At 41.3% G+C, this 21,670-nt stretch overlaps 1 protein-coding gene across 1 annotated transcript; it reads left to right on the forward strand.

The window, feature by feature from the left end:
* The first annotated feature begins 8,036 nt into the window (after positions 1–8,036).
* On the forward strand, positions 8,037–8,558 carry LOC127122732 (leucine-rich repeat extensin-like protein 1). Its single transcript, XM_051053024.1, has one exon. It carries the CDS (start codon positions 8,037–8,039, stop codon positions 8,556–8,558), a length of 522 nt encoding a protein of 173 aa, XP_050908981.1.
* Positions 8,559–21,670: the final 13,112 nt, after the last annotated feature.

A 21,670-nucleotide genomic window follows, 5' to 3' on the forward strand; every position in this document is an offset into this window, starting at 1 on the left:
ACACTCGACCAGTGCGGGTCACCTTAGTAACATCAGCAATGCTCACTACTGAACTAGTCGTAGGTAACGGGACCTCTTGACCATCCTTCATCATTGTAGCATTGTACTGGTACGGTATAACCTTATAAGAAGAATACGGGACGGGGCCCGCTAACCGTATTACCAACGACGATACTGATCTTTAACTGACATTATAATTGTTGTTGTTATCATATTGAATTACCAACCGCTCTTGTTGCTTGAAAACGGGCACTATGACATTGACGTCGTCATCTACATGATGGGATTGAACAATCTGGATCATGCCTTCATCCATCAGACGTTGGATGTCCCTTTTCACTACATCACATCCTCTTGGGTTCACACTACAAACAACACAACCATCATGGTCATGTTCACAGTCACTCACCAAACAGATATCCTTATGCATCTACACCAAGGATCTTCGGATAAACCGGACGTCAAAAACCTTGAATTCTCCAGGATAATCGTCCACCATATTCACTGAAGAGTATCCATGAGCGGGCAGAGGGTTTTCTTTCACATTTGGCGTGCGGTCCTCAAAGGACACCATACCACTCTTCATAAGCTTTTGAACCTCATACTTCAATGGATAATAGTTTTCAATATCGTGTCTGGGTGCTCCTTGATGAAAAGCACAACGGAGTTCAGGTTTATACCACCAGGGAAGTGTAAGAACAAAATTGGTTCTACAATAGATTTCTGAGATTTTGATGATAACAAATGATGAAACCAAAAATGGCACTCTAACGAGATTTTTTCTAAGTATGCAAGACTCTGAACATTCATGCAGGACTCTGAACGGTAACGAAAGGTTCTGATCTTTCATCAGATACAAACATGTATAAGATACAAAGTGCTAGAGGATCAGACGCCGCTAAGGAAGAAGTACGTCCAAGAAGTTCTGATTCTGATCAAAGAAAGACAGCAAAAAGAACCAGAAGCTCCAACAAACTACTGGTCTTAGACTCTGATGATCAAGAAGACTAGTACTCTGAGAAGCTCTGATGAATTCAGACGTGATCACCCTCTGAAGAATAACTTTGATACAACAAGACTCTGATGAAGATTCACCAAGTCCAGAAAGCGTAACGGAAATAATTCTCACTATGGAAGGGATGTATTTTAAGAAAGAAGTTAATCAGGGAGACAAAATGACTATAGCAAGAAACACAGAAGTAATGACATTGAATACTCATCAAAGACCAAGATTCTGTCATCACTCCAACGGTCCTTCTCACTACTATATAAAGGACAGTCTACCTCACTGAGAGACACACCTGCAACGCACAGAACATTCATTCATATTCTCTCTCTTTTTTCACGAGTTGTTGCTCTTACGTGAAAAACTCTTGTTCTAATACTTTGCTGTAATACTTGCTTACTCTTAGAAGCATCTTACATTACAAATCTATTTTGCTTAAATTATTTTTGTTCCTCAAGTGACTCTGCGCAGTCTGTATACTTGAGAGGGATAAGAGATTATTCTCTTAGACGATTGGTTGTGTAATCTTTCAAGATTAGTGGATTAAGTCCTTTTTGAAGGCGAAATCACCTTGGCCGGGTGGACTGGAGTAGCTTTGTTTTCTTAGCGAACCAGTATAAAATTATGTGTGTTCTTATTCTTTGAAAAAGCTTTTATTTCCAAAACAATTCAAACCCCCCTTTCTTGTTTTTCTCACCTTCAGTTGCTATCAGAGCTTCGGCTCTGTTATTGATTTTCTAATCAAACACTTAACAGTGTAGAGAGATCCAGAGTAAGAAAAAATATGGCCAACACCAATGAAAGTGATAGTTACAACGCTAAACCTCTAGTCTTTGATGGAGAGAAATTTGATTATTGGAAAGACAGAATTGAAATTTTCTTTCTGGGACATTGTCACAATTGGTTACATACCACCTGTAACAGATGCTGGAGTTGTTATTCCCAGAAGCAAAATGTCAGATGATCAGAAGCGTGAATTCAAGAACCATCACAAAGCCAGAAAAATACTTCTTAATTCCATTTCCTACAACGAGTATGAAAAAATAACCAACAGGGAAACAGCTAAAGAGATACTTGACTCCCTGAGGAGTACTCACGAAGGAAACTCTCAAGTCAAAGAAACAAAGGCTCTGGCTCTAATCCAGAAATATGAAGCCTTCAAAATGGAGGACGATGAAGCTGTAGAGGTAATGTTTTCTAGATTCCAAACATTAATTGCAGGACTCAAAGTGCTAGATAAAGTATACACAAATGTGGACCATGTCAAGAAGATCATCAGAAGCTTGCCAAAGAAATGGAGACCTATGGTCACAGCCTTAAAACTATCAAAGGATATGAACAACATCAACCTTGAAGAACTTGTCAGTTCACTCAGAAGTCACGAGATAGAACTGGAGGAAGATGAGCCTCAGAAGAAGATCAAATATGTAGCACTAAAGTCCAGATCAGAAAGACGCAAGTCTGATAGAAACAAAGCCTTCCAGGCTGAAGAAGAAGACATTTATGACTCTGAAAAGGAATATTCTGACGATGAGGAAGAATTATCCCTTTTAACCAGAAGAGAAAAACAACTCTAGAGAAAAAGGAATAATAACTTCAGAAAACCAAGATCCAAAGGAGATCGATCAGAACCAACTTCAAAAGGTAAATCTAACAAAGATATAACTTGTTATGAAAGTAAGGAAACAAGTCATTACAGAAACGGATGTCCCAAGTTGAAGAAAGAAAGCTCCAGTAAAGAAACTTCAAGAAAAGTTCCTTCAAAACCAAAAAGGGACTAATGGCTACCTGGAATGATAGTGGATCTGACTCATCAGAATCAGACTCTGATGAACAGGCAAATGTGGCACTCATGGCTACCACCTCTAGGAATACTTCAGATGGAGAATCTGAATCCGAAGAGGTATTTTCTGATCTTTTTCGTTCTGACCTTGAATCATGCCTATCTGAAACTCTAAACTCATATCAGAAACTTAAACAAAAATTTAAAGATGTAAAAGAGGTGCTTGAAGAAACCCTCGAAGAACGTGGTAAACTTGAGATAACAATTTCAGATCAAAAAGATGAAAACCGAATTTTAACGTTAGAAAGAGATTCCACAAATAAACAATGTTCAAAACTTGAAGAAGCGTTATCTCAAGCCCCACAAACTTCAAACACAGTAATTTATGAATATGAAAAATCTTTTCAAAAGTTTCTGAAGAATGGGATAGAGAGAAGCAGAATGGCATCCATGATTTATGGGGTCAGTCAGAACAATAGAAGAGGAATTGGGTATGATCCTAGTGAAGATAAAACTTCTACTAATGACAAACCTAAATCTCCGTTTTCCTATCACTATACACATACACAAGCACAACGCTTTGATAATGCTAGAAAACCCAAAGTGTTAAGAAACTCTGGGAACACTAATCACAAAGGACCCAAAAGATTCTGGGTACCAAAAGATAAGATTGTTTATGTTGCATATATCTTATGCAGTAGAGTTAAGACACCAGTCATGGTACATGGACTCGGGATGCTCGCGACACATGACGGGAAGAAAGTATATGTTCCAAAACCTGGAACTTAAAGATGCAGGCTTTGTAGGTTTCAGAGGAAATCAGAAAGGTAGGATCAGAGGCTCCGGAACTATTGGTAATGGTACTCTTCCCTCTATATCTGATGTTCTCTATGTAGAAGGATTAATGCATAATATGTTATCAATAAGTCAATTAAGTGATAACACGTATGACGTAATCTTCAATCAAAAAACATGTAAAGCAATTAATCAGAACAATGGAACAATCTTATTCACTGGCAAGAGGAAAAACAATATTTATAAAATAAGACTTTCAGATTTAAAAGAACAAAATGTAAAATGTTTAATGTCTGATCATGAAGAGCAATGGGTATGGCATAGACGCTTGGGCCACATTAGCATGAGAAAGCTATCTCAGCTAAATAAACTTGAGTTAGTCAGAGGTCTACCCAAGCTTAACTTTTCTTCAGATGCTCTATGTGAAGCATGTCAGAGAGGAAAATTTTCAAAATCATCTTTTTAAAAGAAAAATATTGTTTCTACCTCTAAGCCTCTGGAACTTCTTCACATTGATTTGTTTGGTCCTGTGAAAACAGGATCAGCCAATGGAAAGAAATATCGACTAGTTATTATTGATGATTTTAGTAGCTGGACATGGGTAAAATTCTTAAAGCACAAGAGTGAGTCTCACTCTGTATTCACTAGCTTCTGTTCCAAAGTGCAAAACGAATTTGACTCTAAAATCATCAGAGTCAAAAGTGATCATGGTGGAGAATTTGAAAATAAATTTTTTGAATAATTATTTGACTCTAATGGAATATCCCATGATTTCTCCTGCCCTAGAACTCCACAACAAAATGGAGTTGTAGAAAGGAAGAATATGACACTCCAAGAGATGGCCAGAACCATGATCAATGAAACAAATGTGGCTAAGCACTTTTGGGCTGAAGTAGTAAATACAGCGTGTTATATTCAAAATAGAATCTCCATAAGACCTATTCTGGAGAAGACTCCCTATGAACTGTGTAAAGGAAGAAAACCCAACATTTATTATTTTCATCCTTTTGGATGCTCTTGCTTTATTCTGAATACTAAAGAACATCTGAACAAGTTTGATTCAAAAGCACAAAAAGGTATTATGTTAGGATACTCAGAACGCTCTAAAGGCTACAGAGTATACAATACAGAAACCAAAATTGTGGAAGAATCAATTCACGTCAGATTTGATGATAAGCTTGACCCTGAAAAGTCAAAGCTAGTTGAGAAACTTGCAGATCTGGAGATTACTCTTGCAGGTTCTGACGAGAAGATCAAAGCACCAGAAGTATCTGATATGCAAAGTTCAGAAGGAACAAAAGCCCGAGCGATCCAAAAGAAATCAAAAAGTCGCCCCAATATATCTGAAGAGTTGATTCTGGGAAACAAGGATGAACTTATCCGAACTAGGTCAACCTTCAAGGTACCTGAAGAAACTCCTCTAGGACTAGTATCTCTGATCGAGCCTACTTCCTGTGATGAGGCACTTCAAGATGACGACTGGGTTCTAGCCATGCAAGAAGAGCTAGATCAATTCACAAAGAATGATGTCTGGGATCTTGTTCCCAAGCCCAGAGGCACTCACGTTATCGGAACCAGATGGGTATTCAGAAACAAGCTGAACGAGAAAGGAGAAGTCGTCAGAAACAAAGCTCGACTGGTAGCTCAAGGTTACAGTCAACAAGAAGGAGTTGACTACAATGAAACCTTTGCCCCAGTCGCCAGGTTAGAATCTATTCGCTTACTTGTTTCATTTGCTGTAAATCACTCTATCAAACTATATCAAATGGATGTCAAGAGCGCATTTCTTAATGGCTATATATCAGAAGAAGTGTATGTCAATCAACCTCCAGGTTTTGAAAATTCAAATTGTCCAGAACATGTCTTTAAACTTAAGAAATCTTTATACGGACTAAAACAAGCTCCTAGAGCTTGGTATGAAAGACTAAGTAATTTTCTTCTGGAACATGATTTTATCAGAGGGAAAGTTGACTCTACACTCTTCTATAAAAACATTAATAATGACCTTATGATATGCCAGATATATGTTGATGATATCATTTTTGGTTCAGCTAACTCCTTTGTATGTCAAGAATTCTCTGAGCTAATGCAGGCAGAATTTGAAATGAGCTTAATGCAAGAACTAAAGTTCTTTCTAGGAATTCAAATCAATCAAACTTCAGAAATCACCTATGTTCATCAAAGTAAATACATAAAAGACATTATAAAGAAATTCGAAATGGTTGAATGCAAACCTGCTAAAACACCCATGCATCCAACTTGCATTCTGGAAAAAGAAGTTAGTCAGAAGATTTGTCAGAAGCTCTATCGTGGTATGGTAGGCTATCTTCTCTATCTGACTGCTACACGTCCTGATATTCTGTTTAGTGTTTGTCTATGTGCCAGATTCTAATCAGGTCCTAGAGAATCTCATTTAATAGATGTTAAAAGAATACTCAGATATCTGAAAGGAACTTCTAAGATGGGCCTGATGTATGAGAAAACATCAGAGTATAGACTTTCTGGTTATTGTGATGCAGATTACGCAGGGGACAAAATGGAACCAAAAAGTACATCTGGAAATTATCAGCTCTTGGGAAAGAATCTGATATCCTGGGCCAACAAAAGACAATCAACCATAGCCTTGTCCACTGCAGAAGCAAAATATATTTCAGCATCACTATGCACTACTCAGATGCTCTGGATGAAGAATCAACTAGAGAATCTTCAAATCTTTGAGAGTAACATTCCTATCTTTTGCGACAATACTGTTGCCATCTATTTAAGTAAGAATCCTATTTTGCACTCCAGAGCTAAGCACATAGAAATAAAACATCATTTCATTAGGGACTATGTTCAGAAAGGGGTCGTAATGTTGAAATTTATTGATACAGACCATCAATGGGCTGACATCTTTACCAAACCCCTTGCTGAAGATAGATTATCCTTTATCTTAAAGAATATAAACATTCAAAATTGTCCTGAATAAAATGTGCCTCTGAGATAGCAAAATAAGATTCTGATGTAAACAGTTAGGTTCTATATCTAACTCTGATACTACTACCAGTTAGAAGTCATCTGAGTTAGAAATCTCCAAGAACCAACCCTTTGGTATTCCTGAAGATCAGATAAAGTAACACGTGGAGCATCATGCGTCTGACCTTGGAACTTCTAGACAGCTGTCTAGCAGTAATCAAGAAATAGTCTCTTGAGATCTCTTGTAATCATTCTCCCTCTAACGTGCGTACTTGGTTTTTGTACTAAACTCTAACTTCTGTGTCATTTTGCATGCGCCCTAAATTGGGTATTTAAACGTTGTTTTTCATAATTGCACACTTTTCACTCACAAACACTCCTAACCCTCTCCTTCAGTTTTCCTCTCTCTCTCTCTAAGGCATTTTCTACAGTGATTACTCAAGTTCTTCAACCTTCACATCAAGTTCGTCAATGATCTTCATGGATTCTAAACAACAGTCTGTGTAGAACTTCTCTCAACAGATGAACTCGAATGAGCAAGCTCCAAGTTCAAGTCATCAAAACCCAGCAGTCACCGGCATCGTTTCCACTCCCATTTACAAAGAACCTCACATTCTTGACCGTGAGCCTCATATCCATATTGCAACACCCTTTGAAAAGCTGGAAGTGTTGTATGAAACATTGGTAAATTTTGACAACATGAGAAGAAATGGTGTCGACCTCACTGATGAATTGAAGAAGCAAGGATGGGAAAACTACTTCCAACGTCTCTATGACCAAGTCTACACAAATCTGGTAAAAGAATTCTGGAGGTTCGCTGACGCTGACGATCACTACATTGTCTCCTACGTTCTGGGAGTCAAGATGGTCATCACAGAAAAATTAATTGCTGCTCTTCTGGGCATGGAGAAGACTGGAGGAAGACGCATATACAACACCAATCCTAGGGCAAAGTCTTTGTCCCATGAGATAAACTCCACAACTTTTCAACAAAGTGCTGAAGGCAAGCATTCGAAGAACAAGGAATTGCATCAGAACCTCTGGGTATGGATGAAGATCATCTTAGGCACCATCCATCATCGCCTAGCCTCCAACTCCTTAGATTACATCAACACAGACCAGAAATGCATTATGTACTGCATTCACAAGGGTCTGAAGCTCTGCCTTCCTGCACTCCTCTTCAAATATCTCAGAGATTCCATGAAAGATACCAGAAACAACATGAAGACAAGAAATTACATTCCTCTGGGGAGGCTTATTTCTGATGTACTGATTGAAAGTGGCCTCGTGGACCATCTGATACAGTTCAGACTCATGGAAGACGTGATGATAGATACTAGAAGACCTTTGAACGCTCGTAATCTGAAGAGCATGGGAATTATTAATCAAGTAAGGGTCAAACCAACTCTGGACGCCTCTTGGGAAGCTCTTAAAGATCAGAGGAAGATCCCAAATGGACTCTATCTGTTCTCAAAGATCGACCCTCCAGAGGTAGTCATGTACTACTTAGATGATCTACGCAAACAAGGAGTAGACATCTCAGATTTCACCTTAGATTGGCTGCCCGAATTTCCTCCAGATTTCATGAAGAGGACACGAGAACCATCTGAGAAGGCAAAGCAGGCAAAAAGAGAAAAGCTGGGAGAACCATCTGGATCAAGACCACCAACACCTCTGGTTGGATCACCTGGTAAGTCTGTACCTCTTCCTCCTTCTGTAAAAATCAAACAAGTTGTTTCCTCACTCCCTCAACCTTCGCCCATATACATAACCTCTGAAACTCCTCCTTCAACCTCTAGACCATCTAACCAACCTTCTCAAAAATTCAATCTTGCCACCACATCTCTACCCATTTCAGAAGCGGAAATGCTGAACGAAACCACTTCACCCTCCTCATCACCATCTCCAGAATACCCACCTTACTACACCCTTTCATCTGACACTGAACCCTCTGACCCTCACTCCCCAACTCTGGCTCAGCGTCAACACCGTGCTCTGGCCTCTCAACAGCCAACATAATCTAACCTTGAACCAGAAGTTACCTCTCCACCCACAGAAAACCCAAACACAACCACCTCTGACCCGCAACCATCTGAACCAATCCACTCTGAATCACAACCATACCAACCACAACACTCTGAAATACCCCAACCAACTACCTCCGCTGACCCACCAACTCCCACTCTTAACTTAAGCCCCCCCACTTCTCCACCCCAAGCCTCTGAACCAGAAACCACCCTTCTGACCCTTAAGGAAACAATAAAGGTTTTTGCAGAAGCTTCAGTTGACAAGGTCAAGTCTCTGACCATCAACTTTGGCATCAATGATGATCCCTCCACTGTAAGGACTCACTGGAATAGAGTGATAAGTTGGATGACCTCTGTAGCCTTCAAGCTGAAAGGCCTCTCTGAACAAGTCTGCAACGACTTCACGAGAGACGCTAAGATCAGACTTCAGGACCGTCTAGCCAGAGAAGCTGAGGAGCGGGAAAGAAAGGAAGCTGAAGAGAAGGCAATGAAAGAAGAACTTCAGAGAATCAAAGAGGCTAGGGCCAAAGCTCTAGCTGATGTTGTTGTTGCTGCTGCTGAAGTTGAGGCAAAAGCCAAAGCTGCCGCTGAAGAAGCTGCTCGTCTTGCTGAAGAGTCTGCTGCCAGAGTAAGAAACGATGCATTGACTCAGGGGGAGTCTTCCACCTTCGTCCCTCTGGTCCTGAAGACCCTTGAAGAGCTGCAGAAAGAACAATAGGTAGTTCGAGCCAGACTGGACCAATAAGATTCTGTCAATGCCAACATTCAGAACATGCTGTCCCAGCTGCTCCAGAGGATGCCTCCTCCAAACCCTTAGGCACCTAGGATTTCTTTGTTCTTTCTGATGTGCTTGTTGCCTTATCTGATTTGCTTGTTGCTTCTTTCTTCCATGTTTGCTTTCTGTGCTTCTGGCTTCTGTAACTGTTACCTGTCAATATCAATATTTTGCTAATTTTTGCTAAGTCTTTTTTATTCTGACAAAAAGGGGGAGAACTAAAAATAGCTCTGATGAAAACATATTTAATTCCTTTCAAACTCTGCAAACATTATGACTTATAGGTATGTAGGAAACTAACTAGAAACACCAAATCATGGAAGGTCTGGTAAGAACTTCTGAACTTCCAGATCTAACTCAGGGGGAGTTCACTACAAATCTGATCTAAGACTCTCTTCTGAAAATGTTTCATCTCTAACTTAAACTGTTTTGTCATCATAAAAAAGGGGGAGATTGTAAGAATAAAATTGGTTCTACAATAGATTTCTGAGATTTTGATGATAACAAATGATGAAACCAAAAATGGCACTCTAACGAGATTTTTTCTAAGTATGCAGGACTCTGAACATTCATGCAGTACTCTGAATGTTAACGAAAGGTTCTGATCTTTCATCAGATACAAACATGTGTAAGATACAAATTGCTAGAGGATCAGACGCCGCTAAGGAAGAAGTACGTCCAAGAAGTTCTGATTCTGATCAAAGAAAGACAGCAAAAAGAACCAGAAGCTCCAACAAACTACTGGTCTTAGACTCTGATGATCAAGAAGACTAGTACTCTAAGAAGCTCTGATGAATTCAGACGTGATCACCCTCTGAAGAATAACTCCGATACAACAAGACTCTGATGAAGATTCACCAAGTCCAGAAAGCGTAACAGAAATAATTCTCACTATGGAAAGGATGTATTTTAAGAAAGAAGTTAATCAGGGAGACAAAATGGATATAGCAAAAACACATAAGTAATGACATTGAATACTCATCAAAGACCAAGATTTTGTCATCACTCCAACGGTCCTTCTCACTACTATATAAAGGACAGTCTACCTCACTGAGAGACACACCTGCAACGCACAGAACATTCATTCATATTCTCTCTCTATTTTCACGAGTTGCTGCTCTTACGTGAAAAACTCTTGTTCTAATACTTTGTTTTAATACTTGCTTACGCTTAGAAGCACCTTACATTACAAATCTATTTTGCTTAAATTATTTTTGTTCCTCAAGTGACTCTGCGCAGTCTGTATACTTGAGAGGGCTAAGAGATTATTCTCTTAGACGATTGGTTGTGTAATTTTTCAAGATTAGTGGATTAAGTCCTTTTTGAAGGTGAAATCACTTTGGCCGGGTGGACTGGAGTAGCTTTGTTTTCTAAGCGAACCAGTATAAAATTCTGTGTGTTCTTATTCTTTGAAAAGGCTTTTATTTCCAAAACAATTCAAACCCCCCTTTCTTGTTTTTCTCACCTTCAGGAAGTGGTTATGGGATCTGTAGTGGGTTCCTTGGTTGAATTATGTTCTTGAGATCTAGCGAGGGATACAACTCTGCATATGACATAGGAGTTGGGTCAAAAGAGACCTTCTTCCTCTCAAAGTTCTGCTGATGATGATTGTTGTTTGTATTGTTGTTGTTGTAGGTGTTCGTTCTTTGTTGCGGTTGTTGTTGTTGATGTTGTTGTTGTTGTTGAATTGGTGTTGCTTGTTGATTAGAAAATATCGAAATTACTGATGACACTTGATGATGATGATGTTGAAGGGGTGGTGGATTTCTTCTGATCTGAGGCCTCCTCTTCCTCCCACTGATTACTGCGTTGGTCTCACTATCCTTCTTCTTACCAAAGTTGATACCATATCTCTTGCTTGTTGACGCCTCATCTCTTGACAATCGTCCTTCACGGGCTCCTTCCTCAAGTATCATCCCCATATTTACCATTTCGGTAAAATCACTGGGGGTACTAGCGATCATGCGTTCAAAATAAAATGAACTCAGAGTTTTCAAGAAGATTTTTGTCATTTCTTTCTCCTCCTTTGGAGGAGTGATCTGGGCAGCCAACTCCCTCCATCTTTACGCGTACTTTTTAAATGTCTCTTTGTCCTTCTGAGACATAGACCTCAACTAGTCTCTATCTGGCGCCATGTCTACATTATACTTGTATTGCTTCACAAAAGCCTCTCCCAAGTCGTTGAAAGTGTGAATGCTTGCACTATCCAACCCCATGTACCAATGGAGTGCAGCACCAGTCAGGCTATCTTGGAAGTAGTGAATAAGCAATTGGTCATTGTCGGTCTGAGTAGACATCTTACGGGCATACATCACAATATGACTGAGCGGACAAGAGTTCCCCTTATACTTTTCAAAGTCAAGCACTTTGAACTTCACCGGGATCTTGACGTTGGGCACTAAACACAACTCAGCAGCACTCTTCCCAAACAGATCTTTACCTCTCAGCATCTTCAATTCCTTGCGCAGCTCAAGAAACTAATCTTTCATTTCGTCCATCTTCTCATAAACATTCGGACCCTCAGACGGCTCGGAATGATAGATGGTATCCTCTACGTGAGGCAAAGTGTGCATAATGGGAGGTGGCACGGACATGACCGGGATAGATGCCGGCATGGAAGCAAATGTAGGCGCAAAGCCTTCGAGCACAAAGTTGGGCGGCATTCCCCACGGGAATCCGGCACGCATACTCGGTGCGAAGTGGGCGGTAGCAGCATGCACGGGAGAGGTAATCACCTCTGAAATAACAGTCCTCGCGGGAGGACTTACAGGTGTTGGAGAAGCTTGGTTTTGAGCAGCAAGAACTGACTCCATCATGGCAGTCAGGCGTGCGATCTCGTGCTTCAGCTCTCTGCTCTCTTGCTCCAAATGTTCCATGATTTTCAGATCATTGACTCGGGTATTGTACCGGTGAGTCAGCTTGGCTAAAGCACCGAAGAAACATAAATTAAACATCTGGCGAAAACCTGCTTATGCAAATGATGCATGAAATGCAATGCTTAATTATTTTTTTGTTTTCAAGGAACTTACTATATCATTTGCAAATATAATATTTAAATGGAAATTGCAACAATTTTATATGACCGAAAATCTCTTTTTATTTATGTAAATTGGAAGGATTACACTGAGTACAATTTCAGAAACCAAATGAAAAAGATACAAGAGAAAAGGGGACTAGTCATCCTAAGGATCCCTAACAACAATGTCAGAAGATCTGGCTGAAGGCGCGTACTTCCTTCGAATGTGATGGATCTCGATCTCAAAAGAAGCCTTCATCTGAGTCTTCTCGAGGACAAGCTGATCCATAATCTTCTTCCAAGCAACGAAAGGTTGGGGCATGCTAGAAGATGAAACGTCTGGCTCTCTCTGTCTCTTTGTCACTCGGTTTTCAAGTAGCTCGATAAGTGCATCTTTGTCCTTAGACTCTAATTGCAACTCTTCATGCTTCTTGCTCAAACCACGGAAACACTCTTCGCACATATCCTTCTCTTGCTTCATCTTGGCGAGCGCGTCTTCCAACTCCTCTACATCTTGGTTAGGGAGAGTTAATGGCTCAACCACAACCATAGACATAGGTCTTTCACAAGGATGAGGCATATTCAACTCCATAGTGTCGCATTACGGGAAAAACCGGCGGGAAAAGAACACAGAGCCGCCACCGTGCGTTATTTATCCCAAAGGAGGGAAAGGAAACGCTCGAAGTAAACCTGGAAAGGAAATGGTCTCACGACCAGAGATTGATAGGATCGGGAGTCGGTTATGCGAAGGGAAGGTATTAGCACCCCTACGCATCCGTCGTACTCGACGGGATCCACGCTCAAAAAGAATAGAAGAAAGGTTGCTAGACAACTGCTCAAAACACTGCACACACTGAAAGGAAACACAGATGAGAGACAGAGGAAACGGACTCGGCAGGATGTCGCATCCTGGGCCTACGTAGTTTGTCATGGACAAACATCAGAGTCGACGTAGTTCGGGAATAGGGGAAACGTGCTCGATAGGATGTCGCATCCTATGCATACGTATCTAATCTAACTAGAGAAGAATCAGAGCACTCGTAGCTCGGCTAACGCACGCCAAACAAAACACAAACAGGAAACCGACTACCAATCGCTGGACTTATGTCAGACTCCACACAAATAAACACCCACAGGAAACCGATTGCCAATCGCTGGACTTACGTCAGACTCCAAACATACAAACACACACAGGAAACCGACTGCCAATTGCTGGACTTACGTCAGACTCCACACAACACAAGGGGGTTGAAAAAGAAAAAAGGGCGCCCGGAGAGATCAGCTCATCTCCTGCCTACGTACCTCATCTGGTATGAGGATCAGGGCGACGTAGTTCCCCTTAACAGGGAAAGAACTTCTACCCTAACCAGAGACTAGGGAGATAACAGACTACTAGGGAGACTACGACTCGAGCCTAGAAGTTGTCATGCATACGATCCCTATGTTGAGGTCTCTAATCCTAACTTGCACAGGGAGCAAGCTAACCTAAACATCAATCAAGCAAAAACAAGCACAAGAGAGCAATCAAACACACTATATGCAAACAAGTGGCTCACACAAGGCTAGGCTTTAGTCAAGGGGTTAAATCAACCTCGACAAACAAGCCAACTGTAAAGGGGTGTTTTTAGCTCTTAACCCTAACATTGAGAGTTAGGGTGAAGCAGATGAAATGGGGAGTGGGGGTAAGACCTCATAGCTCTTATCCCTGGCCAGGGAGAGCTTCAAACAATGAAAGTGTGGGAGTCCAAAATGTGGGACTCTATTCCATAATGACTGACACAACAAGATTTTGGGTTTTTATTCAAAGTGCATCAACACATGGTGTGAGCAAGATGAAAGACAGAACTGAATAGCAGGGGATGGATTGCACATCCCTTCTATCTGCCAATGCCTCTTCACTTAGGAGGTCTTTGAATGTACAAGGCACAAAGATAAACAACCACAAGCATTGCCTCTTAAGCAGGGCTTCAGACAGGTGCCTGCCAAAATAACATGACAGGTCTTCCAGACTACATGAATTCAGAGGTCATTACCTAGGTGGTATGCCAACCACAAGCAAAGAAAAGTTCAAATGAACTTAAAGCAACTTAGGTACCTGTGTAAACAACCAAATAATCAGTACAGTGCTCAGACAAACAGACAATGGTTAATAGATCTCAACAGAAGACAATCCAAATGTACAATATGTAAGCCATAAGGCAAACTCAAGTGAATCATCATCAACCAACAAAGCAACCAAATGTTAGCAATCAATAGCAAATATCAACATTCAAATGATGAAGCAATATCAACCATGGAGATTAGGTGCTTGGTCCTGAAATTCAAAACTCACAGGTAAGTCCAAACCACTAGGTCAAAGCCTAGGGTCAAAGGTGAAAAAAAATATTCAAAACAGGAGCTAATATTCAACACAATGCAACTTCAAACACATATTAACATGTCCTAAAAAGGACCAAGTCAAAATCATCAAGCAAGGCCATGTAATAAGCATGATAAGTCAAAGACAATTTCAAAGCATTCAAATGGACATTGAGAATGAAAAATCCAAATCAAAACAGAAATAATTCAAATAATTCTGGAAAATTCATGAGCATTCAACACATCAAACATGATCATCATACAGAAAATCAGAAGCATCAAAGATCCTTTGACATGGAAATGAAATTGCACAAGTTGATCAACCAAATGTGTGACACAAATTGTCACACCATACAAACATGTACATAAAATAGAAATGGTAAATGAGAAAAATACCAAACCAAGCCACAAACATCCATTAACATGTTAGGAACAATCATGCAAAATTTCATGGCATTTGGATTAAAATCAAGCATTTCATGATAAGATGAATGGAGCAAGGTCACAAATGTACACATGTTCACAAATTCTAACACCATTCAAAATCCAGCCATGCACAACTTCAGAAATATAACATCATCAAATAGAGGACATCTTAATGAACAAGTAGCAAAAAACCAGGGATTATTTGGAGCATTTTTCAATTTGTTATGAATTTTGTAAGTTGGCAAAAAAAATTGAAATCAAATGAAGCATAGCATATGAAATTTGGAAGGAAATGGATAAATGGAAGCGAAATTTGAAAAAGCGGAGCCAGGAGGAATCGAACCATGTCCAGATTCAAAAATAAGCGCGTTGCACTAAAACACAGTCGTTTTGGGCAAAAACCCTAGCCAAAACCAGAGTGGACGCTAAATGGACGCAAAGCCGTCGCTAATCTGGAAAACATCGTCTTCCTCGCGAAGACGATGATGAACAGTATGAGCTTCAAGCCAATTTTCCAGAATTTTCCAGAATTTTCAAGAATTCATCAAAAAGTATACCAAATCAAAGCTCATGCAACGTACATCAATAATCCATTGTCAATTCATGCTAAATCATCACAACAAATGCAGATCGAGCAAAATAAAATTGATGCATCAAACTTCAATCACACATATCTCACTCAATAATGCACCATTTTACATGAAATTTCCATCAGATTTATCAGCAAAGAGAGATCTACAAGATTATGCATACAAAACAGTGAATTAAGAAGCTCGAAAATATGACCTCTTGAAGAGCAGTTCTTGAAAACGCACGATCCAAGGCCTTGAATGATCCAAATCAGCTCCAGAATACTTGTAATGATGTTTGATGAAGAATTTGAAGCTTGGAAACGTGTAGATCTAGCTCACCAAACAACTTCCATTCTTGAGTTCTTGAGCTTCAACTGCTTGATTATGCTCGAATTCTTCAAACAAAGACTGGATTCACACTCAATCCAACTCACTGATCATGAATCTTCAATAAAAACCAGTTGCTATGTTGAAGAAATTTGAATTTTGATTATGAGAAAATTTTGGAGGGAGAGAGAATTTTGAGATCTAGATCTTGAATTTCATTCAATTCTGTTATGGTTATGAATATATATGAAGTCTTAATCACATACTAATCAAAATTAGGCTTGGTTTAGTTGTGATTAATCAGGATAAGGTGTTATGACCAAAATTTGCAAATTGGAGGTGCATGGCTAATGCATGCGTGAACAGTGCCATGTGCTTGATCAAAGTCACTCAAAATCATTTTTCAAACACATTGGCCTTGGTAAAAAGTTCTCATGATGCACCATTTTTAAATTTTCAAGTTTCCCTCCAAAATTGACTTGAATGCACAAATGATCATATGATGGAAATTCATGCAATGTGATGGATGTTTTGGAAACTTCATGTCATGACAAGCATTTTAGAAAAAGAGGCACCAAATTTGGAGTTATGAATCAAAAGTTATGGCCATTTGAAGTTCCATGCACACTTGGCAATGATTGGACCATATCTCCTCAACCATTTATCAGATGATCATGATCTTGGACTTTTTGGCAATGGGAGAGATGTATCTTCAACTTTCATGTTGGACAAAATTTCATTTGAAGCTTCTTTGATGTTGGACAGTTGAGTTGAAGTTGGTCTAAAAACTTGCCATTTTTGGAAACTTTCATATTACATGTCACTTTCCATTTTGGGAAACTTTTGATCTGGCTTCAAAATCTTCAATGTAGACACTTGTCATGATGAATGAACCTCTTTGGGACATGAATGACGTGTCTCAAACCATTTCTCCACCTCCTAGCCCTCAGTTGACTTTCAGTTGACTTTTATGGGCCTCAGATGACTTGGACATGTACTGATGACTTTTGAGCCTCTAGCCTTTGGTCAAGTTGCTTCAAAATGATCCTTGATTCACACAAGCTCTCTAGAACAACCATATGGGCCTTTTTCTCATGGAAATGCTTGGCTCCTTGCACATATGAATTCTCCTGATACCAGTCTTGACTGATGAAATGCAATGTACTATGCAATGTTAATGCAATGTTAATGACCTAAAAATGAAATGAATGTACAAATGGGAGGTGCAAATTTGAGGTGCTACAGCTGCCCCTATTCAATCAACTAGGAACCCGAACGGATGAGAGCAACGGCTATCAGACCTTCAAGGTACACAGGGATTGAATACCAAAAGAACTGTAGAAATTTGCACTCTGCGGGGGATGATTAAAACAGACAGTCGACTTGATGTACACTGACATCAAGGAAAGCGAGGCCATTTACCGATGGCGGCTTGAACAGTCGACTTGATGTACACTGACATCAAGGAAAGCGAGGCCATTTACCGATGGCGGCTTGAACAGTCGACTTGATGTACACTGACACCAAGGAAAGTGAGGCCATTTACCGATGGCGGCTTGAACAGTCGACTTGATGTACACTGACACCAAGGAAAGCGAGGCCATTTACCGATGGCAGCTTGAACAGTCGACTTGATGTACACTGACACCAAGGAAAGCGAGGCCATTTACCGATGGCGGCTTGAACAGTCGACTTGATGTACACTGACACCAAGGAAAGCGAGGCCATTTACCGATGGCGGCTTGAACAGTCGACTTGATGTACACTGACACCAAGGAAAGCGAGGCCATTTACCGATGGCGGCTTCGATTGGGGAGGAAGAAGAGGTCCACAACGGGAGCCAGACAAGACGTTTACCGACGACTCTACTAGGGATTTTGAAAAGATACATGACCCAACATTGACCGATGACTGGGGAAACAAGATATACAACTAGACGTCAACGGACGAATGGGAAAAACTCGACGTTTACCGACACCAACGTAGGGGTGACCAGACATCTACGGATGACTGGAAAAAGACACTCAACTAGACATCAACGGACGAATGGGAAAAACTCGACGTTTACCGACACCAACGTAGGGGTGACAAGACAAATACGGATGACTGGAAAAAGACACTCAACCAGACGTCAACGGACGAATGGGAGAAAGAAACCACGACCAGACATCGAAAGATGATGAATGGGAAGAGAAACCACGACTAGACGCCAACGGACGAATAGGAAGACTCAACTAGACATCAACGGATGAATTGGAGAAAGAAACCACGACCAGACATCGAAAGATGATGAATGGGAAGAGAAACCACGACTAGACGCCAACGGACGAATAGGAAAACTCAACCAGATAACAACGGATGAATGGGAGAAAGAAACCACGACCAGACATCGAAAGATGATGAATGGGAAGAGAAACCACGACTAGACGCCAACGGACGAATAGGAAAACTCAACCAGACATCAACGGATGAATGGGAGGAAGGAGGCTGATGTTACGGACATCGAAAGATGATGTCTACAGACACCAAAAAGGACCCGCACGGGGATTGGTATCGCAAGGATGACACCTACATATGTCAAGACAAGGCCCGACACTTGCTGGGGACTACTCTGGGAGTCAAGCTTTCCTTTCGCTAACGGGTGAGGAAATAAACCTCTCTGGGGTTTGTTGATTCTGAACGTTGTCAAGAGCAACTGCAGTAACTGTGCCATACAGATGTTGCAAAACGGTCCACCTCTGCTGGGGAATTGATCCAAGCTTTCAAGATGCTACCAATTTTGTGGGGAGTAGCATTGCTGGGGATACCCACTCAACTAAGGAGTCACTTGTTGGGAAAACACCAACTTCTCAACCATGCTGGGGAAACCAACTTTGAAATCAATCCAAATGACCCAATCGTTGCGATGCTAAACCTTTCTGAATAACATCTACACCTACCACTTGATCCCATTCTCGGATGGTCACCACGGCTTAGGGCTAGTCTATGCTTGCAATGTTGATGCATGATTTTTTCCAGCGCAATGCCCCATAATCATGGAAATGCTACGCTCTTAATGATGCAATATGCTATGTTTATCTAAATGATGAATGCATAAAAACACGTCCCCTCCAGGGACAACACCGGGGAGCTCGAGGAACTCTCCTGAGGAATTCAATACCACTTCAATTTCCACCCTGCTGGGGAAGGATAACCCTTGCTGGGGATGACCTCCACCGAACCCGATCTGCTTGGGGACTACTCTGCTAGGGGAAGCAATCAATGCTTATCTCTACTGGGGTAATTTTCACCGTACCTGATCCGCTTGGGGACCTCGCTGGGGAAAACCATCAACACAAACCTCCGCTGGGAAGACTGCCCACTTCAGACTTGGAAAACAATCACAACCCTGCTGGGGAAAGGCATTCACGACCCTCCTGAGGATTACAGTACTTCATACCCGACTGTTGAGGAACAAACTACTCACAGATACCTCCGCTGGTGATATAGCAAACTTTCAGGCTCAGTGGGGAACTAACAGTCTTCAGACCCACTGGGAAAAACATCTCTCCACCCTGCTGGGGGAAAGGCATTTCGAACCTGATTGCTGAGGAACAAACTACCCACAGAAACCTCCACTGGGGATATGGCAACCTTCAGGCTTGCTGAGGAGACACCGATCTCGAACCTGCTGTGGAGATAACACTCCCAAATCCACTGGGGAGATACGGCCTATTTGAGACGGAACACTCGTCGATTCGTCGAACACCGGCATTCATCATCCAACCACAGTGTCAACTTCCCTCTCTTGAGGACTCCCAGATTCATCCGGTCTTTTCTGATTCATCACCTAGTATTCTCATCTTTTCTTTGCTTTGAGACGAATGATCTCCTCAGATCCGGGCTAACTCTCTAATCTTCAGACTTTGAAAAGTCTTCTTGATTACCCTCTAAGATCGCCGTCCTTCTTTCGCCGTCTTTTCACCGTTCTTTGCCCCTGATTGGACTCTGCGGGGATCTTTTGTCAAAAGGTTACCCATCACAAACTGCAAGTGAATGAAGATATCTAACAGCACCTGCACAAGAGATCGTTAGATAAAAGCGTGCCCCAGGCGTGCCAAAATTCCAATCACTTAGGTCACTCAAACTACCGAATAAGATTTCACGCTTTCAATCTTATAAGAATGCATCGGAAGGGACCTTTATGTTTCAAAATGCAAATATTCTTTATCAAACTAAACGAATGTTTTTGCAATCAAAGCGGTAATGAAAACAAAACAAAACTTATTTGACTGAACATGCATTTTATTGACTGAACGAAAGGTGGCTCAGAACCGAGCAACACAGGAAGCAATCCCTGAAAAGAGGTGATTGCGCACAAAAGGAAAAATCTATCCTAATGGCAATGTGAAACCGTGATCTCATCGGGTTCCAACTCGGTTACACCCCATATGTCCTCAAGACTTTCCACACTTTCTGCCTTCTGAACAAGACGCTTCCGATCAATCTCTGTCGGGGATTATCCAAGTCATATCCAAAGCACAAACGACCATGCTAGACGCAGTTGTTCGTTTCATTCCCTCTTTTTCCTGGACCGCCCTTTCGGGTTTTCGGTCCACCGGGATACCCTTTTTTGCCCAAGCCGCCCTTGTGGGGTTTTCGACTTGCCGGGTGTACAGTTTTTTCCTTTTATCCCTAATTTTTGCCCGAACCTTTTCCTTTTCTTTTGGTTCGTCGGGATGCCCATTTTTTCCTGGACTCTTTTATTCTTTTCGTCCAGCGGGTCTCTTATACGAAGTATTTTTTAACTGCGTCCGCATTCACAGGGGATGGAAAATCCTTACCATCCATGGTCGTCAACAACAAGGCTCTGCCAGAGAACGCCTTCTTGACCATGAATGGGCATTCATAATTGTGTGTCCACTTTCCCCTACGATCGTTTTGAGGAGGAAGTATCCTTTTCAGCACCATATCTCCCACGTGATACACACGAGGTCGCACTTTTCGGTCAAAAGCACGCTTCATCCGTTGCTGGTACAACTGCCCATGACAAATGGCCGCCAGCCTCTTTTCCTCAATCAGGCTTAACTCTTTGTACTGAGTCCTTATCCACTAAGCCTTTTCCAATTTTACATCCTCTCACTGACGGAATCTGGACCTCGACCGGTAGCACGGTTTCCATCCAATATGAGTGAGAACGGCATTGCCCCAGTAGACGTATGCACTGAAGGTCGATACCCAGGATACAGGCTTCGCACTCAGCCATCATCGTTGGTGCATTCAACTGTTATCCGGTCAACAAAAGGAATGTGGGATCCCTTTGGTGTAACCAAAGCAACACCAACCCTGTTTCTATTCACGTCGACAGCCCCATCAGACATTAGAATCCGTTCGGATTCAGGGTCATGCCCCTCCTCCAGGATCGGTTCCTCACAATCTTTCGATTTGATAACCTCGATGTCCTCATCAGGGAATTCAGACTTTCTCGATTGATAATCATCAATGGGCTTCTGGGGAAGGTAATCAGACAGTACACTCCCCTTTTATTGCTTTCCGAGAGGTATACTGAATATCGTATTCAGTTAAAATCATTTGCCATCTCGCAACCCGTCCGGTCAATGCTGGCTTCTCAAAATCTACTTGATCGGACC

This window comes from Lathyrus oleraceus, chromosome 2 (genome assembly GCF_024323335.1).
Source record: "Lathyrus oleraceus cultivar Zhongwan6 chromosome 2, CAAS_Psat_ZW6_1.0, whole genome shotgun sequence".
Lineage (NCBI taxonomy): Eukaryota > Viridiplantae > Streptophyta > Magnoliopsida > Fabales > Fabaceae > Lathyrus > Lathyrus oleraceus.

Coding starts and splice junctions, on each gene's coding strand:
- LOC127122732 (XM_051053024.1), top strand. CDS start 8,037: ATGTACTACTTAGATGATCTACGCAAACAAGGAGTAGACATCTCAGAT.